We start from the raw sequence: 27,039 nt of genomic DNA, 5'->3' as shown, positions 1-27,039 counted from the left end.
AAAAAAAAAAAAAAAAAAAAGGAGAAAGCAGATTCCTGAAGGTTGCCCTCTGACCTCCACAGATGCTCCATGGCCTGTGCTCCACCCACCCCACCCCACACACAAAGCTTTTCACCTTTTAAGAAAAGAACTGAAGCTAGCTCGTCCCCACCCCTCACCTCATCCATGTCAGGACTGAAAACAAGGTTAGCTGCCAAAGCCCCAACTCTTTCTCCCCTGTCGGTTTACACACTCATGTACAAATACATACACTTCACAGACACGTGCACCAATACCTACCACCCACATGCCTGTGCATCCATGTACACGCTTATACACATGCCAACACACTTCCAGCCTCATCAGCTTGGGACCCCAGAGGACAGACATTTCTGAACAGGTATCCTGTGTGCCTGCCGCTGTCCTTCTGCTCCTTCCCCACCAGAATGAGGGCTCCCACCCTCCCACAGGCCCCCGCGCATGCGCACCACTGTCGCCACACGCACCGGGCACTGATGCAAAGGCTGGGAGGTACTCGGCTGTGAGCAGAGGCACGGGCAGCTTCCGGAGGAACCTCTTGAGCAAGTCAGATGCGTCGTTGGGATGAACCTTGTCCCAGCTAACGAGTCCGGCATAGAAGTCTCGCTCCAGCTTCTGCTCCAGCCCCTAGAAAAAGGAGGGCCACCAAGAAGTTGCCCACAGCTCCCTCATACGCTCACTCTGTATGTTCTTAGTGTTCTCAAAGGCGGGGACAATGCCAGCACTTCTCAACATCCACATCTTTGTTGTGAGTATGGGATGCCATCCTGTGTTGTACTACAATGTGCAGGAAGCAGGGAGGGCTCCGCTCCACGGTGTTGGCAGTGTGTATAACTCCAGAGCCCACTGCTCTACTGGGCTACCCTTCTGTCTCCTGGAATCCCATAACCATACCAAAGGCTGGCCGCAGACTAGCCAGGACCCTGATTCTCTCCCAGCCAATCACAGCACAGGGCTTGGAGAGCTGAGGTAGCCTTTAAAGTTGGAAGAAGCCAGCATTACCTTGACCCTGGCCTGGGATCCCGGCACTCTGAGGATGCCTTCCGTGTCCAGCCCTCTTTTTTCCAAGCAGGACAGCAACTATCAGAGACAGAAATCATCATTCAAGCTGATTGATGCTGACAAGTGGGTCTGAGAGTAGGGTCTGTCTGTCTGTCTGTCTGTCGTGAAAACCAGGACAGAAGGGTGCTACAAAGGTTCCTTCAAATGACAAGAGCCCTTGTTATTGTTTTCATGGCCCTGGAAATGGAGCCAGGGTCTTGCACATGTTGGGCAAGGGTTCTACCCCTGAGCCAAATCATCAGCTTATCCGACCTTCCTGGACCACTTTGTGAGCCAAGTACCGTGCTGAAAGCTTTGGAGACAATTTTTTTTCATTTAATTCTCAACTAAAGGAGACTGTTGTTAGAACTCCAGTTCACAGACATCAAAAGGAAGGGTCTAGAAGGTCAGAGCTGCACCCAGCTCTCTCAGCTAGCAGACACCAGAGGCAGAATTTGAACCCAGCTCCCCTCCTCTGAAGCCCAGGCTCCTTCCCCTGCGGTAGGCATTTCCCAGGTGGTCCTCAGAGCCAGCCCTCCAAGGCCTGAGGAAACCCAAGCTGCGGACAACTTACAGCTTGCAGGAGCAGTGGGACCTGGGTGCTGGGGAAGACTCTGTGGTCAGCTTCCAGAAGGCTATGAAGAGGCACGCCAAAAAGGCCGGAGTCTGCAGGAGGCAAGAAGAGAAGAGGGGGCATCTCAAGAATAGAGTCAGACTCATTTCTCCGGAGGACCAAGCTCTGGGAAGAGGTGGAACTGAAGCGCCTGGCCTCAGAAATGGTGACCTCAGGCATGCCTCAGCACAGCCTTCTCCCCTGGCTAAGGAAGAACTAAAAGAAAAATGTCCACCACTTTAGTGTGAGCCAACAGATCAGGGCAGAGCTGCCTAGGTCTGCAAGAATGGGCCAAGAGCCAGGGTCTCAGCCATCCTGGGCTTAAAGTTGTCTCCAGACAAACCCTTTCATTGTCTTCTCTTCTGCTCTTTCTTCCACCAGCCTTCTTGTCTCTACTTGACCCTTCCTGCCATCTTCCTAACCCACCATCCCCCCTGTCTCTGAAGAACCACAACAAAGCCACAAATGCATGGTGGGATGCTGAGAGGGATGCAGTTGGATGAGCACACACTAAGTTGGATGAGCACACACTAGATGGTACCAGATGTCCAGAACTTCATAAGAACTGCATACAGTAGCTCATGCCCGTAGTCTTAGCACTCCAGAGGCTGAGGTAGGAGAAGAGAAAGCTAAAAGACAGCCTGGGTTACGTTTTGTGAAATTCTGTCCAAAAATTTTTTTTGAAACATTGATGCATGCAAACTGTTAAATATAACAACTGTGGATGTGTTTTGTACCAGGGAAAATATCAACATAAGACCTATCTTCTAGTAGGGAAATGGTTAAATATACTAGTGTAGTCAGGGGAAGAAACACAGTGTAATGGCTAAAAACGATGATTTCCTTTGAACCACTGAAGACATAAATTGAGGAAGACATTAAGGGACAGACAGGCCTCCCATGTTCATGGATCAGCAGAATTAATATTGTGGAAACGGCTGTGTTACAGATTATCAATACTCCAACGACACTCTCCTCAGAACTAGAAAAGGCAATCCTAAAATTCACACGGAAGCCCAGAAGACTCTGAATGGCCAAATCAAATCCTGAGCAGAAAGAGCAGCAGTGGAAACCTCACAACACCCGATCTAAACGACATGACACTACAGAGACGTCGTGACAAAATGTTAGACGGGAAAACAGACACACAGGCGGCTGGACTAGAGCACAGCGCCCAGGAATAAAGCCACACAGCTGCGGCCACCTAATGTTTGACAAAGGTGGGGAAAAGAATCCTCTTCAACAGCGTCAGGGAAGCTGGGTTTCACGTGTAGAAGTGTGAAACTCGAGCCATCACTTCCCCCCAAATAAATTCAAAATGCACCAAAGACCTTAATGTAAGGCCAAAGCTCTGACGTGGTTAGGGAAAATACTGCAAGACAGTGACACAGGCAAGGACGCTCTGGAAAGGATCCAAAGAGCAAAAACATAACCCCAAGAATTGACAGATGTGACTGAATGAAATATTTTTTTAAAAAAAAATCCACACAAAGAAGGGAACAATTGCCAGATAATCTACAAAGAGAGGATTGTGGTCCAACTATACATACACCAGGGAATCAATATTTAGGATACACAAAGAACTCCAAATATTGAATACCAAAAAATGCAAATTGTGTGGTCAGTAACAGGATAACACATCGAATAGACAATTCTGGAAAAAATACAAATAACCAATAAATATTTCCGGGCGCAGGGGGAGTTAAACATCTTTACTCATCAGAGAAATTTGCAAGTCAAAACTGTATTGAGACTCCGTATCATCCATTCAGAACAGCTATCATGAAAACTAAAGCATGCAAACAAGGACTGGCAGGGCTGTTAGGGGTGTGTGTGTGTGTGTATGTGTGTGTGAATCCCTATACACCACACTGCTGGCAGGAACCCACTGTGGAAAACTTATGGTGATTCACAAAACAAAAAAACCATAACATAACCGGAGCTAGAGAGGTGGCCCAATAGTGAAGAGCGCTTGTTGCTCTTGCAGAGGACCCAAGTAAGGTCCCCAGCACCCACAGGGTTGGTTTCAAAGGATCTGATGCCCTCTTCTGATATCAGCAGGGCACTGCACACACATGGCACACAGGAACACACGGGCAGGCAAAGCATCCATACACACAAAATAAAAATAGACCTTAAAAACAACTACTGTAGGACTACAGTGAAACCCCTACAGGAAGTAAGCCAGCAAAACACAGACACTTCCGCACCCATGTTACTGTGCAGTACTCACAATAGCCACGATACAGAACCAGCCTAGAGGCCCATCAGTGATGTGTAGATGAAGCTGTGGTACCTGGATGTGATGGCCTGTTATTCAGCCAGAGAGAAGAATGAAAAGCTATGTGTAGGAAGATTGACAGAGATCATCCTGGTATGTGAAATAAGCCACTCCAAAGGGCAAGCAGCCTGTGCTTCTTTTTATGTACAGAATCTAAATTTAACACACACTCACACACACACACACACACACACACACACTCACATATACACACTCGCACACACACACACTCACATACATACACACACATATACACATTCACATAATACACATACTCATATATATACACATATACACACGTACACACACACATATACACACTCGCACACACACATACATACATACACATACATATACACATTCACATAATACACACACTCATATATACACACATATACACACGTACACACACTCACATACATACACGCATTCACATATACACACTCACACATACACACTCACATATACACACACTCACACATTCACACTCATACACACATAATACACACTTGCACACTCACATATATACACACACCCTCATATACACATTTACACACACTCATACACACATACACACACTCACATATACACACACTTACACATTCACACACATACACACTCACATACATACACACACTTGCACACACACTCATATACAAACATACACACATACATACACACATTAACATATACATGTACTTGCACACACTCACATACATACACACACTCATATACACACTCACACAAACACTTATACATATACACACATTCATACATATACATACTCACAAATACACATACTCACACACACTTACACATTCACACTCATACACACACATACACATTCACATATACACACTCACACACTCAGAAAGAATCTCGAGGGGCAGAAAAGGGTCTAAAAATTGGCTGTTTGGGAGAAAAGATAGTAATTAGGAAAGGACAAAATATCACATTTTCTCTCATATGTGGAAGGAGAACTATTGTTCCAAGTTCAACACTCCTCCTGTACATCTTCTCTGCTGTATGAGCCTGTGCTGTGTCCCCACTGGGGACACTCTTTGTGCACCTCCACGCTTTGTGTGGGGCCTGGCCATGTGAATAGTGGAGCTCGCTGGCACAGTCACCTACACAATGCAGACAGAGGCTTTGGATGTGTTCGGTGGGTGTGCTTGCTCTCTGTGTTTCTGCTCTTGCCAGGAGAATCTGCTCCAGATGGCCTGGTGGTCCAGAGAGGAGGAGGAGAGCTAGACTGACCCACAGCTAAAGCCACCCCTGAGCTAGACCAATCAAGCAGCCTCCTGCTCACCCATGCGACGAGAATGCCTAAGCCACAGTGGGTGTTGGGGGCTACTCATTATGGAACACTACTGTAGGAAAGTGCAGGATGTAGGACCAGGAAAATGGAAAATTTCCACAATTTATCGTATTAAGAGGAAAAAATATATTCACACATACATAAGGTGTGTGTGTGTAGAGAGAGGGGGGCAAGAGAGAGAGAGAGAGAGAGAGAGAGAGAGAGAGAGAGAGAGAGAGAGAGGAAAGTGAACGCTGCTTGTATCTGCCTTGTAGTTTCCATGGTGCATTTACTCAAATAGGAATGGGGTAAAAGTGCTTAGTGGTGGGGCAGGCAACCCGAGTTCTCAGGGCAAAGGGTGGGTACAGAAGGTTGCAGGTTTGAAGGGCAGCCAGGCTTCTGGCACACGTGCTCACCTGGGCCTTTCCACTTCCCGCCTTTGCATCTCTTCAGGTCCAGGCCCAGGATGTCATAGAGCGCTGTCAGCTCTATCAGGGCCAAGGGAGGGATCTTCTTCATGTCCCTCGAAGACAAGTCTCCTATCCTGGTCACACCCAGTCTGCCTTTGGGAATTCTGAACCTCTAGGGTAGGTGGTAAAGACAGCCAATCAGGAGGTGTGTGGGATGCTGTGGTAGGGGTCACCGGTCCCTGGGCATTTAAGTGAGAGAAGCACAGAGCGGGTGAGACCCCAATGGGGGACCACAGCGCACTCAATTCTGAACTCCTGCCTCAGAAGGCCTTTGTGGGCAACACTGTCAGGCTCAAAACTAAAGCAAGCTACAATTCAAGAAAGGGCCTGGAAGAGCGAGACCACCCACGGGCCTCTTATCACGTGTCTATTCTTGTCTCTTATTCCTTTCACACATGCTTCTGCTACTGTTCCACCCCTCGGCCTGGGCAGTCATTGCTCTTCTTCCTGCCTATGAGCCTGGTAGAGAATGAAAAGACGAAGGCTGCTCAGCTGCTCCACCTAGAGCCTACTTTGGAGCTCTGCAGGCAGCTTTCAGCATTGTGGTGGCCAGCAAGAGGGACAGGTCTTCTGGCTCTTCCTGACAGGCTTGATCAGATCACACCCTCCAGTGTCCCATGAGAGCACCCACAGGAGATGGGTAATTTTTGGCATGTATGCATGTATGGTATACATGCACATGTGTGGATGTAGGTACACACATGCATGTGGAGGCCAGAAGTTGAATCAGGTGTCTTACTCAATCAGTATGTATGTATGTATGTATGTATGTATGTATGTATGTATGTATGTATGTGTATGTACATATTACATATGTATTACGTATGTATTACATATGTATTGTGTACGTATGTATGTATGTATGTATATATTGGATACAGGATCTTACTATATAGACCAGGCTGGCTTTTAACTCACAGAGATCTGCATGTCTCCCCCACCTGAGGGCTAGGATTCAAGATGTGAAGCACCACGCCTGTATCAATCACTCGTCATTTTATTTATTGAGGCAAATTTTATTCCAAAGCTGTATTTTATAATTATAGCCAGGCTATAGCACACAAGCCATGGGATCCTACGTCATAGATTCAAATGTTGACTTGCACTTTATTGCCAGCACTCTGGAGGCAGAGGCACTCAGTACTCTGAGTTCGAGGCCAGCCTTGTCTACAAGCAGAGTCTAGGCCAGCCATGGCTATGTAATAAGATCCTGTCTTTAAAGTGTGTGTGTGTGTGTGTGTGTGTGTAGGTCACCACAGGCGGGAGGCAACCCCCCCCCCCCCGCTAAGTGGCAGAGAGTAGTGGTCAGTGGGTCGACTTGGGCCTGGCAGCTCTAGAGCCCAGGTTTTTGCTTCTGTGCCAGCCAGCCCATCATTTCCTATCTCTAAACTCACCTCCCTTTTGTATGCCAAAACCGAGGGTATAAATGGTACACCTCATCTCCCAGGGAACCTGAGACTACAAGCATGTGTGCAGGAAGCCTAGGGGCTGACACCTCCAGGAGGTGGCCCTCTGTAAATAATCCCACGGTTATTCAAGCACATCATATTGTGGTCAGTGAAAACCTCCCTTGGTAACTGCAGGTCCTTTGAAGACTGTGTCCCATGAAAGAAGCCAGAATACTGCTGACTGTCTGTGGGAGGGACTGCTTTCAAAAAGGGTATGGAGGTGGGGCTGTGCTTCAGGGAGTGGAGGCTTCTAGACCTGCCTGGAACCTCCCACAGCTACAAACGTCACATTTTATCACTGTGTACATTACTGAGTTAAATTTCAGGTTTTTTATTAGTAGAAGGTATTTAATATTTATTTGTTTATAGCCTGCGTAAGTGTGCTTATGCTTGTATGCACATGTGAGTTCTCATGTGGTGTATGTTCTCGTGTGTCTCTCTCTGTGTGTAGGCATACATGTGCCATCACAACATGGTAATAGTCAGAGGACAACTTGGAGTAATCTATTCTATCCCTCTACCATGTGGGACCCAGAGACTGAACTCAGATTGCAGGCTTGGCCACAAATACCTCTGTCCACTGAACCATTCAACTGACCCCATTCCTGGTCCCTGACACCCAAAAGCTGCCAAGATAATAGCTGCAGGAGGAATCAAGTGAATGAATGATTCAATAACTTCCCAGCTAGGTGCCTAGCATCCTGGCAGCTGTGAGGAGCTGAAGGATGGGGTTAGTGCTCAAAGATCTAGGGCCAGCATCCTCACCGGCAGGGGTCCCTTGCCCCAGGCAGTGGTGCCTCCTGGGGATGGCCAGGTCCTCTGTAGAAGCACTGCAGCTTGTTCAGAGTAAGCAGAGTCCATGTTGAAGACTTCCTCCATCCCAGCCAGCTCCTGTGGACCCCCAGGCTCTGCTGATCCTATCGGATGAAAGCAGAGAGACAGGTCTGACTAGGAAGCAAGTTCTTAGGTTAAGGACTCAGGCTCACTGTCCAGGAAGTGACCTTCTAGCTTCGGCCCATTGCCCAGGAAGCGAGTTCTTATCTGAGGCCAACAAAAGTGTTCACCTATCTACAGATTTTCTAGACTGAGGCCCGTGGGCCTGAAGGCAGTGGTCCATTTAGGGAACATTTTGTCCCTTTGGAGTTTCTTCCTGCTACCCCTGTGCAGGGAGGGAGAGGAACCAGAGGAAGGTGCAGAGGTGAGCATTCTCTCCCTTCACGGAGAGGCTGGAGCAGCCTGGATTCCCAGGGCCCTGAAGAGTGAAGCCCACTTACTCAGGGGAGATGCGGAGTCCCCAGAGTTGATCTTGGTCCATTTCATTCCTGAGACTCCATTCTCTGGAGCCAGTTCCTATACAAATCACAGAAACACCCAATTAGTCCTGGGGGGAGATAATATACAGACCCTGGGAGATAAGAACCTCTCACAGGAAGAGCAGCTGAAGCCCAGGGGGGCTATGTTACTCAGCCAAGATCCCACAGAAGCAAGGAGATGGGAAGATACACTGGGGGCGGGGATGACTGTCTAGCCTCGAGCCCATCATGGTAATCACGGGGTTGTGTCCTTCCTATGGATTCCAGAAAGAAGATGCCCACAGCGTGTCAGACTTCAGTGACAGCAGAACGTGCGAATCACAACTCAAAGCATTAAGTTTGTATTGGCAATGACTTTGACAGAACCTAAGCTTTCAGATGCATCCAGGGACACGGTGGTGGTGACAAGCGCATACGCACTTGGGCAGCATGGCACACAAACACCCCCACCCAGCATGGGAATATGACACACTGGCATGCAGAGAAGCACGTGAGAGTCGAAGTGACATCACGGAAACCCCAGAAAGATAGTGCCTAATGTCCCTTACCCTTGACGTGAAGACCCCAAAGATATCCCTGACGTCTCTGACGGGCGCCTTCTGTCGTCTTCGGGCTGAGCGGGCATAGATGTCTAGCCGGCGGCACACAGCAGCCACCTGGGTCTGTGTCAGTGTAGACAGGAGTCCCTGATGATCACCATCCAAGCCCAGACCACCAGCAAGACCCGACAGGCCTGTGTCCTGTAGCCACTGGGATTCAGTGTCTCCTTTGGGCGGCAGAAGGAGGGCATCAGATCAACACATAGAACTCCACATGCGACTTAACCATGCTCGCTAATGTAAGCCTCGCATAGAGCCATGTGTTCATGCGGACATGAAGGGACTCTGCAGTGCTCACATCGAGGCACATGATTCTCCCCAGATGAGAACTGGGGGTGCTTACAACATTGGCCAGCATCCAGATTTAAACTCCTATGAACAAACTCTTAGAGACAGCAAGCCAGGAAGGGCCCTGTGCACTCAGGTTTCTGGAATATTGGCATGAAATTACTTCCACTCCCAGTGCTGGCAAAGACACCAACCACAGCATCCTGGAGGTCCAGCCATGCACAGCATGGACTCTCTCTGTTCAGGACCTTTCTATGCTGGAATAGTGCCCTTGGTTGGGTTTCATGCCAGGATCCTATAGCAAAACCATGCTGAGACCACAGCTTCTGGTCCTGCCTGCTGGGACTTTGCTGCAGGAACTCGGGCCAGGGGCTAGGATGCTGCACGTAGACCACCGGCCCCGGCTACCCTGACTTGGTGCTCTTCAGACCACCCTGGGGAGACACTGCCTTGTTGTGAGAGAAACAGCCAAGCATTCACCAAGGAAGCTGTGCAGACTGCTAGAGGGCTAGCGGGGATACAGGTAGCTGTATTTCATGTATTGAACAGGTTATTCCAGAAGGAGCTGATGGTTTCAAAAATAACCAAGCAAGGGCCTGGGGAAGTGGCTCGGTGGTTAAGAGCACTGGCTGCTTTCCCAGAGGACCCCAGTTTGGTTCTCAGCACCCACATGGTCTTTAACTCCAATTCCAGGGGATCTGATGCCCCCTTCTGGCTTTTGTAGGTACCACATGCACATGTTGCACAGATAGACATGTAGGTAAAGTGCCCATACACAGAGAAATAAGTAAATCTTTAAATACTTTAAGTTTCTGCACGATATCCTAGCATAGCACTAAGAAAGGCAATTAATACACTCATATAATGTTCATTTGTATCTAATTATTTACTAAATATTTTCCCTCAGTTACCAACTATACTTTTAACTTTTTCATTGTTTTTGTTTTCAAGCTTGAGGACAATTTTATTAGAGTTTTAAAAAAAAAGACCCAGGACAAGCAAGCCATAAGCCTCAGCAGCTGTTCGGGGAGAGAGAGAGAGAGAGAGAGAGAGACTGTTTGAGTTAAGCTGGCATGGAGGGTTATCCTTAAGAGGACCAGCAGGCACATGGTCGGTAGAGTTTAGGAGAAAGGAAGGTGTGCACAGACAGCACAGACTCCCAGAGGAGCATGCCTAGACTCTGGGCAGCATCCAGAAGAAAGAGACAGAAACAAAGAAAACAGGAAAATTAAGCTTTTTTGAGTCCTGACTCAAAGGCAAGCAGACCCAGCAGAGCTTTGGAGTCGAAGACTGGAACTGTGAGAGGAGAATTCTGTGTGCTTGTGAGAAACTCCCAGATAACAAGGCAAGAGTCTTATGGTCTCAGTTCCTTCAAAACAGAGAGTTTGTGCTTCCCTGCCTCTCCCAGGTATAGTGGATAGGAGTGAGTTCACTTCAGGTTATTCATTGCAGCTGGTTATTAGTATTTGTTTATATGCTTCTACAGAAAAACACGTCACATGCCACATGCAGCTTGTCCTTGTGATTGTACACTTTCCTCGTGTGAGTCTTTTTAACCCTCAGAGTATAAATTGCCTGATGCTCTGAGTAAAGCTGGCGACTGCACGAGGCTTTACTCTGCCTTACTTGGGGGCTCCCTTCTCCCAGGTCCACCTACCAAGAGCAGTAAACAGTAGGAGGGACTACCTTAAAGCGCTGTAAGGGGACAATATGAATGCAAGGGGAGTGCTTGCCATCACCTGCCATACAGAGAAGTTAAGAGGGAAATGGACCTCAGAATAGCCCAGCAGGAGGAGGGACAGGAAAGCGCATCCGGTGGCTCTGAGCAGAGCAGAATGATATGCATGTACAAAACCTGCATAATGAAACCCGGCATTCCTGGGCTGGTTAGATGGCTCAGTGGGTAAGAGCACTGACTGCTCTTCCAGAGGTCCTGAGTTCAAACCCCAGCAACCACATGGTGGCTCACAACCATATGTAATGAGATCTGATGCCCTCTTCTGGTGTGTCTGAAGACAGCTACAGTATATTCAAAATAATTAATACAAATATGTTATATCTATATTATCAATATCTTATATATAATAATTAACGTAAATGTAAAATAATTAGATAATTCTTTTAAAGAAAGAAACCCCTCATTCCTACACTAACTAAAGTAGAACGATGATAATGAACTACACACTCTCTAGCCCTAACCCTAACCCCATCTGTCCCGAGCCTACTCAAGTTCTGTGTTTTATTTTGTTGTCTGAAGACACTCCAGCCTTTCAGCCTTCCGACTCCAGTCCATGTTGGGTTTTCTATATACTTGCTGGCTATAGTAAGGCAGGCAAGCCCATCTCCTGTATGCCCCTCCTTCCTCACCAGAGATTTGCATTTCTTAGAGCCCCTGCACCAGAAATCAGCATCAGCCTGTAAAGACCTGAAAATCTCAAATGCCCAATTTGACCAACCAAGGCCGGCAAGGCCGAAGCATAGGCCAAGGCAGAGAGTTTCATGTGGGCAGCACTATCTCGCTCTCTTTACTCCCTCACTTGCCAAACAAGGAAGGATGGGGCATTGGGAATGTGGCCAGTTGTTCCAGATTCCAGCATGCAGACTGAAGTGGGAGGGGCTGGTGACGCCCTGGCCTCGTGGAAAGTGGATGATGGCTGTGTATGAGCAACTGTTACGGTAATGTCGAGGCATGAGAATTGCTACAGCAATGAATAACATCGGCCGGAAGTCCACAGGTTGTCAGTGTACTGTAGGATAGAGGGAAGCTAGGAAGACCTTTCTGAGTTAAGCAACTGGCTAAGCACAGATCATCTTGTAAGGTGCCTCAACAAAGAGTATTCTAAAAAGAGGAGGCATTGAGGACGAAGGCAGGGGTATGCTTTCATGGTCAGAAACGGCAAGGAGGCCTTGGGGGAGAAGAACATGGTAGAGTGACAGACTAGAGGATGAGACAGGGACAGGCCCAGGCCAGTTCTGGAAAGGCTTGTGAGCTAGGGGAAAAGACATCCCACCAAAAGATGGAATCTGAGTCTCCTCCCTTAAACGATGGGTGCACATAGGATGATAGAAAACACAGAGCAATGGTGGCTGTCTTTCACGGCTGTCTGGGAGCATTCTCTTCCTCAGGCTTTACTCTTTTTTTTTTTAAGATTTATTTATTTATTATACATAAGCACACTGTAGCTGTCTTCAGACACTCCAGAAGAGGGCGCCAGATCTCGTTACGGATGGTTGTGAGCCACCATGTGGTTGCTGGGATTTGAACTCTGGACCTTCGGAAGAGCAGTCGGGTGCTCTTACCCACTGAGCCATCTCACCAGCCCAGGCTTTACTCTTTAAGCCCAGATGTTTAAGTCATGTTGTGAGGAGGCCTGGACCACACACAGAGGCCATGTGGAGGCGGTCTAGACCCAGGCCACAAGTGTGGATGTGAATCTAGTCCCAGGCATGTGAGTAAGAAGTCCTTTGAGATGAATGAGCCAGATGACCTTGGGCTCATCACTGAAGGAGATCCAGCTGAGAGCCCGGTCATCCCCAGAACAGTGAGACATGTTAACAATGGCTTTTGATGCGGTTACAGGGACACACGGCTGCTGGTACCCTGAGAGACACAGGGAGTTAAGAGTGTTGTTTAGAGTGCTTAGAATCTATAGAATGTCAGATCCTCATAGACTGTGGGTTCTCCATTGTATCCCAGTGTCTAAACACTTGGCCTGGCAGACAAGAGATATTCGATAGATACTTCCTGACTTAGTTCACCAAGTGGGAGACAAACTGATGGGCCTAATAGGATAATCCTTTTTGACAGTGGCAGAGAAAACAGAATGCAGGGAGCTCAATGGAGAGATTACTGCAACAGTCCAAGCAGAGTAGAGTTCCTCTGTGCTCTAGCGCATGTGTGGGCCCTGACGCGTGCTTCCCTTGGAATAAGGCCTGAACATGCAGCTTGCAGGCCCAACTAGCCTCACCTTCTAGGAGCTGGCTTCTGCCTTCACCACAGTCCTCCTTCTTCACTTCGGCCCTCTGTTGGATCTGTTCCACTTCCATCCAGAAGCCATCCATGGACAAACTCTCTGCCCAGGACAGCCGGGAGTGGGAGCAGTCAGCAGGGCGTGGCTTCTGAGGATGCTGTTGCAGATTTGTGGGGCCTGTAGAGAGGCCAGGGCTGTGCAGGTAAAAGGAGGGGGTGGTCAGGGCAGCTCAACTCTTGCTGTGCCAGGCCTAGGTCTGTCCTGAAGCTAGTTCAGCCCCAGATACTAGACACTGGCTCTCAGCAAATTGACCTGTGACATTTTTAAAATCCTCCATCACAAGCAATGCTGCTAATGCCAAAGACAACTAAAGGGCCAGAGTGCTCCCTTAGCATGGCCAACAGTCCTTGTTTTCTGTGACGGTCCGTCTCAACTGTCAACTTGATAAGACCTAGAATCATCCAAGAGACTGGCCTCTGCAGCCACAAGAGATGGGGGGGGGGAGGGGGGAATAGGGGTCCTAGTCCCAGACTGTCATGACCCAGACTGTGAAGTTTGGGAACTCCTGCATCCCACCCTTGACCCTCCTTGTCCTTCTACACAATGAATTTGTACTTTGTGCAGTCAGGTAACTCCAGAATGACACAGCATTAGGTTCTGGTCCCAGTAAATGACAGCCTAGGATGACCAATAAGCTAGGGTTGATGTCTCTCTGCTCCCATCAGAGCCAGGGACTTTGGAGACCTTGGTGCTAAAGCACCCCAAATACTTACCCTGACACCCACCAGCTGTCGGACCTTTAACTGGCCCTATCAGGTGAGAAAGAGAGGCAATATCCCCAGGTTCCTCAAATAGGAAGTGAGTATATCTAGAAATTTCTATAACTGTTTGAGCTTATAACTGTATTGATACCAGGCAAGATCCCTCTATGTCTCTGGTCCCTCTAATGAAAACAATAAATGTCTTCAAGCTTTGAACTGTCCAAATTAAAAACAAAACAAAAAACTCTAAATGCTCAATTAAAAAAAAATTCATGAAGACCCTGCTTTGTAAAGGCAGAAGAGCTCTGGCCACACAGGAAGAGGATGGGAGATCAGGTCACCAGTGCTGGGTCTGTAACCCTGGCACTCAGAAGGCAGAGAAGTGGGTCCCCAGGAGCAAACTGGCTAACTAGACTAGCCAAGTTAGCAAATTCTGGACTCAAGTGAAAGATCCTGCCTCCTTTACAAGGTAGAGAGCAACCAAGACAGACACCCAGTGTGTCAACCTCTGACCTCCACACACACACAGAGTGCAAAGACACATCCTCACACAGATAAAAACAAACAAACAAAGGCACATGCTATAAAATGGCAAAGGTCAAAAGTAGAAGGAAGGTTGGCTGGGATGAGGCTCAGTTATAGAGTGCTTGCTTGACATGTAAAAGGCTGTAGGTTCAATCCCCAGCACAGAACACACACACACAGAGAGAAAATGAGCACAGGCTGGGCAAAGTTGGGTGAGTGTTAACAAAGACAACGATCCCACTACTACTTTCAGATGAGGATGCCTTCTGGGAAGGGGGATCACATTCAGAAAGAACTTACGATGGGGACTCTCATGCCTGTGTCTGCACGGGAACCTAGCAAAATCCAAACCCAGAAACCACCCATGTGAACACACACCCATAGAAACCCGTGAACCTGCTGACACAGCTGACCTTTTTTTTTTTTTTTTTTTCCCAAGACAGGGTTTCTCTGTATAGCCCTGGCTGTCCTGGAACTCACTCTGTAGACCAGGCTGGCCTCGAACTCAGAAATTCGCCTGCCTCTGCCTCCCGAGTGCTGGGATTAAAGGCGTGCGCCACCACAGCCGACCACTTGTCTAGTCGTTTCCCACTGAGTACCGGGTGCTGCAGACAAGGCGTTTAAACAACTGCAACTCACCTTCCTATATTATGGAGGTGAGATCCGGGACCCAAGGTCAGCTCCATGGGTGTATGACCGTACACCCCACCCAGGGAGAGTGTGCATAGGGAATTTTTATTCCTGGCTTCATGTTCTGCTGACATCATTCTGGGATTTGATTTGATTTTAGCCATTGTCTCATGTAGCACAAGTTGGTTTCAAATTTACTACATATTGTAGTAGAGAATGACCCTGAACTTCTGGAGTTACAGGTGTGCACTACGTCATCCAGCTTTCTGTGGTGCTGAGGATCAAACCCAGGACCCTGCGCAGGCTGGATGAGCCCCAGTGGAGCGTCCCCTCCAGCTCCACCATCTTGGAATTTCAATCATTCTTGCATAAAGACCTCCACACTCTTGTTTTTATACATGGCTTGTCCTACCTGTACCTCAGCCCAGGCTCCTGCTGTGCCTCGTCCATCACTGAACTCTGGAGCTGTAAACCGGTCCACCCCTAAAGGCACTCAAGTGTGGCAAAGGGTGAGTGTTTCGGGGCCAGAAGGAAGAGTCCAGGGCTGGCCATTTTCTCCCAGCAGAAATTTCCTAACTGGAGATCAATTGCCAGTTAAAGATAAAATTGGCTGCTGGGCTAGTTGCGCTTTTCCAGATGGCCAGAGCCAGTTCCTCCCGGGAGTCTGTTTGCATCTCCTGCTGGCACACAGCTCTGCTCTTAGCTGCCTCCAGTAGCACTGAAAAACACAATCATTCTTGTGTTTTCCTGACACTTGGGAAAGTGGAACGACTAAGTCCAAACAAGGGCCAGCCTCCGTGCCACCTTTCGCTAGCTAAGCGGAGACAGAACAGTCATCCCATGGTGAATTTTCTGGAGAGGTCAGAGAGGGCAAGCGAAAGCATGGGAAGAAACCTACGGTTTCGGAGGTCACACTATGCTGTGTGGCCATGAGTCTCCTTTTAGCAAGAAGATGCATGTTTAGCCCGAACACAGAATTTGCTTGAAGCTTCCCAACAAGCCTTGGTTTGATGCCAGCGCCTTGTGGCTGCACGGAGTACACAGGCATGCGAAGCATGGCTGCTTCTGGCGCCCATGCCTGGTTTAAACGTTACTGCGCATGCGCATGCGCACACACCCAACAGCAGACCCAGCCAAATTTCGAGTTGATATATCAGTCCCATGTAGGGGACACAATCTTCCCCAATGTACAGACAAGCAAATACTTCCAAGAGAGGGAAGGGGAGCCACTTAGACTTATCCAGTAAGCAAGGGACAGAGCCAGAACCTAATAGCAGGTTTCAGGCTCAAAAACTCTTGATGTACACACATATGTGCTGTGTACATGATCGTGTGTGGATGTGTGGTGTGGAGTTCTGCCTCGCTCAGTTTCCACCTTATCATTATTTATTATTATTCTTTGGGCTTTTTGTGACAGGGTAGCCCTGTGCATCCGAACTCAGAGATCTGCCTGCCTCTGACTCCTGAGTCCTGGATTAAAGGTGTATACCACCATGCTGAGAGTCTACCTTACTGTTTGAAACAGGGTCATCCACTGAGCCTGAAGCTCACTGATCCAGCTAGGTTGGTTGGTCACTGAGCCCCAGGGATCCACCTGGCTCTGTCTGTCCATTACAGATACAGGTTGAACTGGTGCTGGGTGCTGGGGACTGAACGCAGGGTCTCCTTTTGTGGCAAGTACATTACCTCTGAGATATCCCCTGGCTCTTAATAGCTGTATTAGATGGTTTAGGGACCCTGGGTGTTGATGAGGGGATCTGAGTGTGTTGGCTGCCCCACAGCAAAGCTGTTCCTCTGAGTTTCCTGTGGCCCCTTCTTTTTCTCCAATGGACCAGGGGTGGGCAGGGGGCCCTAGAAGTTTTTGGTGATGGTCCAACTTTACTCTATGTGATGGTGGCTTTGTCTTTCACTCTCTGGCCTGGCTTTTGTAACTGTAAAATGCAGTCATGAAAATACAGGTATTGTGTGCTGCAATCTTACCAGCTGACAGGGGCAAAGGCCTCCGCTGATGAGCAGGGCAGAGCTTCAGAAACACGCAAAAAGAGCCCATGGGAGGGAGGGAGAAACTCCTCAGAGGCCAAGGTCATCATGACCCAGGGACCAAGAATGTGGCACAACCCGGTGAGCAGGACCTGATAGAGGTGTGGCCAGGCTCCTTGCCAGAAGCCACCAAGGCTGGAGCAGGGCAGGTGGTGGCAGCCTGGCACATCGGGAATGAGAGCCAGGATGCTGCAGGAACAGTCACAGCAGCAGCGCCATTGTCCTTGCCATAAATGTTAGAGGACATTGACATAAGAAACAGGGTCTTGTCACTAACGTAGCTGGTGTTGCTATAGTGGCAGCTGACCCTAACACAGGCCCCCACACCCAGTGAATTAACATTAGCATTTGCCTGTGCGAGGCTCTGCTCTGAAACCCACAGTGTGGTCCCCGACCTGGCACTGGCAAGTTGCTTGTCTGTAATGAGGGCCAACCCTTGCATGAGGACTGTTTAACAGCACCTCTGGCCTCTGTCCAACTGGACACTGAGAGCATCCCTCTGTTGGGACAACCAGATTGTATCAAACGTTGCCCAGGGAACAATCACACGGCATTGTGAATGGAGACACTTCTCATTCACCCAGGTCAATTCAATCAGTCTGTACTACTTTCCGTTGTTATTATCCCATCTTGCAGATGAGAAAGCAGAAGTGCAGAACAGGAGGGTAGTTCATCCCAGGTTTCCTGCCAAGCCATGGCAGCCCAGGCATTCTGACCCCTTAGATTCTATATTCTCCAGCACTAGGCAAGTCCCCTGTGCACCTTTCCTGCTAGGTGCGGCTTCTCTTTCATTGGCTGGATTCAGCACCTGAATGGAGAGGGACTGACACCCTCCTGCAGTGCCCATTTTGGCTCTATCATCTGAAATCCCTGTCCCTGTCACACCAGGCACAGGGTCACTGGTCTGTTTGGGAGCCTCCTCCTGTCTCATAATTGCTGTTATGCAATGCTAAGTTGGGGTGTGATGGACTGAGATAGGTCCCAGCGGGGCATGCTGAGAGTGCAACAGGCTGTCACAGCCTTTGGCTTTGGGGCAAGCTCAGTAGAGCCTAGGTTAGATTAGCTGACACTTGAACAAGAACAAACAGTTGTAGATTTTAGAAACGACTGGTGGTTGAGTTCAGGATCCTTTGTTATGCGGCAGTAGCTGACTGATACAGTATTCTTCTGAGCAACCAAACAACTCTGCCAAGAGGGGCAGGAGCCTGCATATTCCACTCATATACATTCCTAGATGCCACACACATGCCACCAGCAGTGTGTCCACGTCATGTGTTCCCATTTCCAACACTAATGAGTGACTCAAGTTTAAAGAAGGGCAAGAACCAGGCCTCTGAGAGCAGAAACATAGCCACCGATAGTGATCTCAGGACACAGCCATGTGCCCATGTCTGGGGCAGGGAACCTTGGGTACATACCCTTCCATGAGCATGTACACAGACGCGCACTGTCAGGACTCAACCTAGAACCACGGTATGAATGGCATACCTGTGGAGGCACATCCTTATTACACAATGCATGGTACACAAGCTGAACCTTATTGCACCACGCACAACCTGCACATCGGAAATGCTCTACTGCTGTCCGTGAGGCCGGGTGCATTGTGGGGAGGGCGGGGGGAATGAGAGGTTGGTTATAAAGGCTGCAAAGGTTCGAGTATCACCTGCCAGCCTCCTCAAAACCCTCTAAGGCAGTAAGCAGCTTTCCTCTTTTTTTTTTTTTTNTTTTTTCTTTCTGAGACAGGGTTTCTCTGTGTAGCACTGGCTGTCCTGGAACTCACTCTGTAGACCAGACTGGCCTCAAACTCAGAAATCCACCTGCCTCTGCTTCCCAAGTGCTGGAATTAAAGGCTTGTGCCATCACTGCCCAGTGCAGCTTTCCTTTTAAGACAACAACAAAAAAAAACAAAAAACAAAAAAAACAAAAAAACAAAAGGTGACTCAGCCAGTGTACTCATTCTTTGAATTATAATGGTGCTCACTGGGCTGAGGATGTAGCTCGAGCAGAATGCTTGCCTAGCCTGTACAAGGCCCTGGCACACATGCACGAATGCACACACATGCATGCACACACACACACACATGCAACACATATACATGCAACACATACATGCAACACACTCATGCACACTCATGCATGAATGCACAGACATATGTATACACATGCATACACACACACAGCATTCATCTATCTCTGCCTATGTCTTCTATTCTTTCACACTGTAGGCCAGATAGACCCTTCTGTTCTTAAATTGCTCTTGTCGGATACCTTGTCACAAGGGAAAGGGGAGCTACCGTGGCGTGGAAGTGTGTTCAGGACACCTAGAGTACAGGAACCCGTTGCCCAACTGTAACTCTGGGAGCTCTCAGTGCACACGGAAGCTGCCAGATGAGCAAGTAGCACTACAGTAGATGTTATTATAAATGAAAGCTAGGTGCCAGATTCGGAAGATGCTCTGATTGAAATGTAAAATGACTACCCATTAAAATTTCATATTGGTTACATGCTGAAATATTCTGGGAATACCTGGTGAAAGATGTACCCTTAGCCACATTAAGCAGGCCCGCACCCCAAATCTCACCAAAGTCTTCCCTGATATATTGTCTTAATGGCCCAACCAACCCATGTGGCCCTGGGAGTTATGGCTGTCTTTGGGGAAAGGAGGTTAGGGAGAACTTTTAAAACCTCTGAGAAGAACTGGAGATGGCCTGTGGGTAGCGTGCTTGCAGCACAAGTATAAGAACCTGAGCTTGGGTTCCCAGAACCCAGGAAAAGCCCTGCATGGTGCACACATCTGGAACCCCAGCATTGGATCAGGGGACATGGAGAGACAGAGCCCAGGACTTGCTGACCAGAGAAGCCAGCCAGACGGCTAGCTCGTGGTAGAACCCAAGAGAGGAAGACACCTGGCGTTAACTTCCGGTCCTCACACGTGAGCACATCTGTGCAATCACTCCTAGACACACGAGTGCACACAGGAAACACACACACATGCAAACACCACACACACACACACACACACACACACACACACACACACACACATGGGTTTTTTCTGTTTGTTTGTTTGTTGTTTAAGAAAAAAAAAAATCTCCATGATTTGTAGGTTTTTCTCTCCAGACAGTGACATGCTTGTCGATGACCAACACTGATGGTTTGGGTGGCTCTTAAGTCTTACCGGGGCCACCCTTGTTTCCAAAACACCTTCTCTACAAAGCAGCCAGAAACCAATATCAAGGTGAGAAAGGCACAGGTTGCTTGCCCTAGACTGGCCTGTGACCCTTACCTTGCCGCAAAGGCCTTCATTGTAGGAGTCTTGTATTTCACCATTTCCCTGAGATATTCAAGGGCTTAAGAGACAGACTGTCAGGGCTGGGAGGTGGCTCAAGGGATAAAGTGCAACTTGAGGACCTGAGTTTGGAGTACCAGCGCCTACCAAAAAACCAGGTGCAGTACTGTGTGTCTATAATCCCGGCACTGAGGGCGGGTGGGGGGTGGGAGGATCCCAGAGGCTCATGGGCTCAGTTAAAATGGTGAGCTCCATCTAGTGAAAGGCACTATGCTGAAAACATAAGGCAGAGAGCAATACAAGAAGAAAGAAAGCCCAAGTGAAACTCTAGCTCTACACCCAGATGCACAGTCAGGCATACACCTTACACACATACACATGTGCACACACACACACACACACACACACACACACACAAACATACACACACGCATACACCACACACACACATGCATATACCCCCCCCAGAAAGAGGCATACTCATACACAGATATACACACGCACATATATACACATGCACACACCACACACAGAGGCATACACATGAGCACACACATATACCACACCCACACAGTAAACAGGTAAATGTAATTAAAAGCTAGATGAGAGTACCTTATCTAATTTAGAAAGAGTTTCCAGAAATCAAGAATAAAATGTCAATAGACTAGGAAAGGTGACATATTCTACTTACTTTGGACATGAGGCATCGGTGCTCTCTTTGAAAGGATGCAGAGCCCACAATGATCAGGAAAATGTACCTTCAAACCAGTGAAATATTTCACCCATCAGAATGACAAGCAGCCAAGGAAGCCCTCATACCTGCCCCGAGTGTGAGTCATGACATAAACATTCCAGTCTCACGCTCCTCAAGTGGCTGCTGAGGAGTTGGTGGAGTCACGGATGCCTGAAGAAGGGTTTGTAAACAGGGTCCACACTGCAGGCAAGATGAAAATCCCATGGCAGTGACGGACAGCACCCGGGGCACTAGGCTTGGGCCTTGGTGCTTCTGCCCAGCTGTGTCCCGCAGTGGAGGTCCCCGAGGATGTTCGTGTGGGTGACAACCACTCTCAGCGTGGCACAGATTTGAGCACCAAAGGACAGGCTTGCAGAAAAGGGGGCTTTCGTAAGGAGGGTGTGGATTCAGAACTCTAAATCAAACTAACGCTGCAGGAAGCCAAAGTTCTGAGGTTGAGTCACATCCCTCAGAGGCCCACAGCTGGCATGTGCTGAAGGCGCTGAGATGCAGGCTGAACCTTGTCACTTCCACTGTGCACGTGTGATTCATTCCGATCTTGTGTCTGCAGACGTATCTGGAGATCAGTTGACCCTGACCTTGGTGGCAGAGACCTGAGCTGAAGAATGAGCTGAGGATGTTAAGGGTGATTTGGCTCATGAGCAACTTGGGTGTCGCCAGCCAGGGTTCCTAGCTATTACTGATGGAGAGAATCTGACAGTTGCTCTAGGAACTAAATGGGTCTTCCTGGCTCCAGCTTGGGAACTCTGCCAGGGGCTGGGTATGAGAAAAGCTGCTCAAGCTATGGACATTGATCTTAGAAAGGTAAATGATGGGGCTGGAGATGCAGCTCGGTTGGTAGAAGGCCTGCCTAGAGGGTACTGTCAGATCCTGAACACCACATAAATGGTGTATTGCTGTGCACACCTGTAATTCCAGTGCTCTGAGGCAGGAGGATTACAATCCAAGGTTATCTTCACCTACAGTCTGAATTTAGGCCAGACTGGATGGCATGAGACACTGTCTCAAAAGACATAAATAAATAAATAAATAAATAAATAAATACATACATACATACATACATACATACATACATACACACATACACACACACACACACACACACACACTACAAGAACTTTACTTGGATTCAATTAACAAAAACCATCAAGAATGAGCCAGGTTGTGGCACATGCCTTTGATCCAAGTATTCTAGAGGCAGAGACAAGCAGATAGACCTCTGAGTTCAAAACTAGGTCTACAGAGTGAGTTCCAGGATACCCACAGCTACATAGTAAGATCTTGTCTTTAAGAGAGAGAGAGAATACCAAGAAACAAGGCCAGGGAGATGGTACAGAGGGTAGAGGAGCTTGCTGTGCAAGCCTCATGACCTGAGTTTGATTCCCGGGACCCATGGGAAAGGGGGAAAAACAGAACCAACTCGTCAGTTTCTCTTTCAGCCCCCATTTGCTGTGGTAAATAGCGTGTGGCCTTAGAAAAACAAACAAACAGATCAAAAATGCCCCTAACTTAAACTCAAGTTTAAAACCAAGGATGCCACGAGCATAAGGAATCAAGTTCATGACCTCTGAGATGGCCAGGGACACAGCTTGCCTGGAGACCCCCGGAGGACATATTTCGACGTTCTCAAAGTTTACGTCGCTAGGTCAGTGATCCCTGCAGAGGGCGTTTGTCCCAGGGACAAATCTCCAGAGATGCAGCATGAGAGAAGCACCCCAAAACACAAGAGCCAGGAAAAGGCCACTAAACAAGGCACAAGATGAGCAGCCAGGCAGCCGTGGAGAGGCAACATCAACCTGTCTCCAGTGGCTGCCATCAGGTGGGAAAGGTTGTTCTTCGGTTACATGCAGTTAGAACATGAAAGGATCATATAAATGTCTTAGTTCTGTAACGAAGAGCTTCCTGCCATGATGATAAAACCTCTGAGGCCAGGCATGGTGGCGCATGCCTTTAATCCCAGCACTTGGGAGGCAAGGCAGGCGGATTTCTGAGTTCAAGGCCAGCCTGGTCTACAGAGTGAGTTCCAGGACAGCCAGGGCTACTCAGAGAAACCCTGTCTCAAAAACAAAAAACCAAAAACAACAACAACAACAACCCCAAACAAACAAACAAACAAACAAAACTTCTGGCAAAAGTGACTTAAGGATGGAAGTCTTTCCTTTAGCTCAGAATGGGAGCCCATGATGGTAGGGAATCAAGAAGGCACACTCTTGGTTACATTGTATTTGTGGCCAGGAAATGGAGTGATGGATATTTGAGCTCAGCTTGAGTCTTTTTTTTTAATTATTATTTTTCTATCTATCTATCATCTATCTATCTATCTATCTATCTATCTATCTATCTATCTATCTATCTATCTATCTATTTTAAGACAGGGTCTCACTATGTAACACTGACTAACCTGGAACTCTCTATGGAGACCAGACTAGCCTTGAACTCACAGAGATCTCCCTGCCTCTGCACCAGAGTGCTGGGGTTGAAGCATATGTGCCCAAGACAGTTTCTTCTTGATGTTGTCCAGAGAATAATGCCTGCCTCCCCTTTAGGGTAGGTCTTCACCCCTAATCAAGACGGTCCCTCAGAGGAATGTAATCTAAACAATCCCTCATAGTTGTGATGGGGCGTGTCTCCTAGTAAAATCCTGTCAAGGTGATAACATGCACCATCACATAGACATTTTAGATAGATATACATATATGTTACATATATGTATATTTACAAAGCATAATATCCTATAGAATGTGCACTGAGCCATTCTTGGTGACTGTCCTTGTGGGCTGGAGGTGGGAAAGACAGATGAATTATGTTTCTAACATTTTTTTTCACAGTAAACACTGCTTTCTCATGGCATTCGATATGTCAATAAATACAGGTATCCAAAGAGGTCAAAATTACTCAGCACCTCACTGGTCCACAGAGAGCTGAATGAACTGATGATGTAATGGCCAGGACAGCAGAAGTGCATCTTGCATTTGGGAAATGAAGCAACGGCCACAGATATACAGCACATGCTGTCCCCCACTGTGAAACTACAGGGGCCTTCTACCTGAGGGCACTGGCTGCCTGCCCTTCAGACGCACTGGCTCGTGCTATCCCCCAGAAACAGCTTGTGTTTCCCTGGTTTCAGAGCGTTGATGGTCCTCTCTCAAAATCTAGGCAAGAGTCAGCAGATAGTACAGCACCGTGGCTCAGTTACTGCTCACCAACCATAATGAGTGGCTGCCAGGAATCAAGTCACCACATGGCCGAGACCAGTGAGACGGCTCAGCCAGTAAAGACACTTGCCACCAAACTTGACAGCCTGAGTTCCAACTCTAGGTCTCCCATGGTGGGAGGAAAGAGACAGCTCATGCAAACTGTCCTCTAATAACCCCCACACACGCAAACTGTCCTCTGATAACCCCCCCCCCCACACACACACACAAGTAAGTGTAATGTAAATATTTGCTAGTTACCACGTGGGAAATGGAATTTTCCTTGCAATTTTGTGTAGCTAACAGAAAATATATTTCTACGGGGGAGTGGAAAGAGATCCTGCCAAAGCCACCTTGCTCAGATAGGACTTTAAGGTGCCTCCCAAGACCAACACTGTAATGTTGAATAGTTTTTAAGATTCTACGCCTTGGCCCCGTTCACTCTTTAGGATGTCCTACCAGACGGACCGATGACTTTTGCCACACCCTAATGCAAACCTTTTTGTCTTCCTCACAGACTCCCCATGTGGTCTTCCACCTCCCTGCCCACCTGGAACTTCACAAACCAGCAGTGAGATTTAAGTCATTAAATGACTGTTTCCCCAACAGATCTGAGGGGCCATCCCTGGACTGCCACAGTCAGACACACAAGTGAGGGGAGCTGTTCCGAATGGAGCGTGACCTGGAGGTTGTGGCCTCGCTGGAATTTTCTGGATAAATAAATGACTCAGTGAATCATTTATCCTGGTGAAAGGAATAGTCTCCATGGTGGGAGACTTAACATGGTGACTGTGGATGGTATGTAATGCTTAGCCTAGAGGGGACGCAGCCACACCATCCCAGGGAAGTTGGTTTTCAGCTGGGGAACGGTGATGCCCATTCTCAACAGAGAATCTGCTGTTTAATGTTCATGGTGGGAGTTCACTGTAAAGTACCTTATAGTTAATATCATTTTGATGAACAAAACTCTTCAGTATATTGTACATTGGAGAACATGTTTTCAGTGGTAATTTAATTTCAGTTTTATTTGTGTGAATATATGTGTGTATGTATGTATGGGTGTGTGAGTGTCTATGTATGGGTATGTGTGTATGTATGGGTGAGTATGTGTGTATGTTTGTGTGTGTGTGTGGGTGTATGGGTGTGTGAGCATCTGTGTATGGGTATATGAATTGTGTGTATGTGTGTGTATATGGGTGTGAGAGTGTCTGTGTATGGGTGTGTGTGTGTGTATGGTGTGGTGTGTGCATGGGTGTAAATGGATGTGCTCATCCGTGCAGGTCAAAAGTGGCCCTTTGCATTAGCTTCTGCCTCTAATTCTTGAGACAGTGTCTCTTGCTGGACCTGTGGTTCTCAGTGTCTCTGTGGCTGGCTGGCTGGCGAGCTGGAGAGATCTACCTGGCTCCACACAGCCCCTGCACACACCACTGCACCTGGCTTTTACCTGTATGCTTTGGATCTGAACAGAGGTTCTCCTGTTTGCACAGCAAGCACTTCACCCACTAAGCCATCTTCTCGGCCCCTTCACTGAGATTGTCTTAAAACAGTTAAAAAACTAACAATGCTGGCATGGTGACCTTAGCACCGGCGAGGCCGATGCAGAAGGAAGGTGTCTGAAAAACAGTACAAATAAAACTTAAGACAAGGCTTACATAATCCTGTCCTTTGGAAAGCCACTGTTCCAAAAGCGAGCACGCCGCTTTTGTTCCCTTCGTATTGTTGTAAGTAAACAAAGGGGAGCTATGAAATTTCACACGCTTAAAGGATCATTCATTGGTTCATCCAGCCACAGCCACTGAGCACATTCAGTGGCCAGACGTTCTCACAGATGGATTAGTATTAGTAGGCTTAGGGGATTAAGGCAGGGGTGGGAGTAAGAAGAGCCACCTTAGTAGACAGGTTGCTAGGTAGGTTGATAGAGATTATCGATAGGTCGATAGAGGGATGGACAGACAGACTGACTGCATACATAAGATGGAGTGATAGGTAATGGATGGCTAGTGATGTAGTTGTAGATTAGAACAATTGGACGAATGTATAGATGGAATGAATTTAAAGATACATAGAATAATGGAGGCCCCTCAAAGATGTCTGCATTTAATCCCCAGAATTTGTGACTCTGTTCTGGGTGTTCTGGGTTTTCTGGATGTGATTGTTTGGGTCCTCAAGATGAGGGAGAGCCCGACCATATGAGTGGGTCCAAGGCTATCACTGATGTCACCCTGTTAGTGGCAAAGGCAGGCAGGAGAGGCAATGGGGATGGAAGAGTAGGTCATAGCCAAGAGTCAGAGGTGCTCAGTGGTGGCATTGCAGATGGGGAGGCTAAGAGCCAAGCAACATATGGGCCCTTAGCATCTGGGGAAGGAAGCCATGTCCCCTGAGAGCCTGGTAGTGGAGAAAGAGTCCTTGGTTTGGGGAATCCCAACACACTGGATTCGAAGATAGTAACTGTTGTTTGATGACTCCGAACAGCAGTATCAGGAAGCCAACACATCTGACAGACTGAC

At 48.0% G+C, this 27,039-nt stretch overlaps 1 protein-coding gene across 1 annotated transcript in view; it reads right to left on the bottom strand.

Annotated features, from left to right (window-relative positions):
- Positions 1–27,039, bottom strand: part of Arhgap40 (Rho GTPase activating protein 40) — a 39,452-nt gene that overhangs the window by 11,836 nt on the left and 577 nt on the right. Inside the window, exons 2-9 of the mRNA XM_021156780.2 lie at positions 13,337–13,533; positions 9,030–9,247; positions 8,443–8,518; positions 7,934–8,085; positions 5,667–5,832; positions 1,634–1,725; positions 1,021–1,098; positions 486–645 (exon numbers count right to left, since the gene is read on the bottom strand). Coding sequence (XP_021012439.1) covers positions 486–645; positions 1,021–1,098; positions 1,634–1,725; positions 5,667–5,832; positions 7,934–8,085; positions 8,443–8,518; positions 9,030–9,247; positions 13,337–13,533 — 1,139 coding nt within the window. The remainder of the gene's footprint in view (positions 1–485; positions 646–1,020; positions 1,099–1,633; positions 1,726–5,666; positions 5,833–7,933; positions 8,086–8,442; positions 8,519–9,029; positions 9,248–13,336; positions 13,534–27,039) is intronic.

Source organism: Mus caroli, chromosome 2 (assembly GCF_900094665.2).
Source record: "Mus caroli chromosome 2, CAROLI_EIJ_v1.1, whole genome shotgun sequence".
NCBI classification, from domain to species: Eukaryota; Metazoa; Chordata; class Mammalia; order Rodentia; family Muridae; genus Mus; species Mus caroli.
Note: the sequence above shows the minus strand (reverse complement) of the source record. Positions and strands in the feature narration are given on the sequence as shown.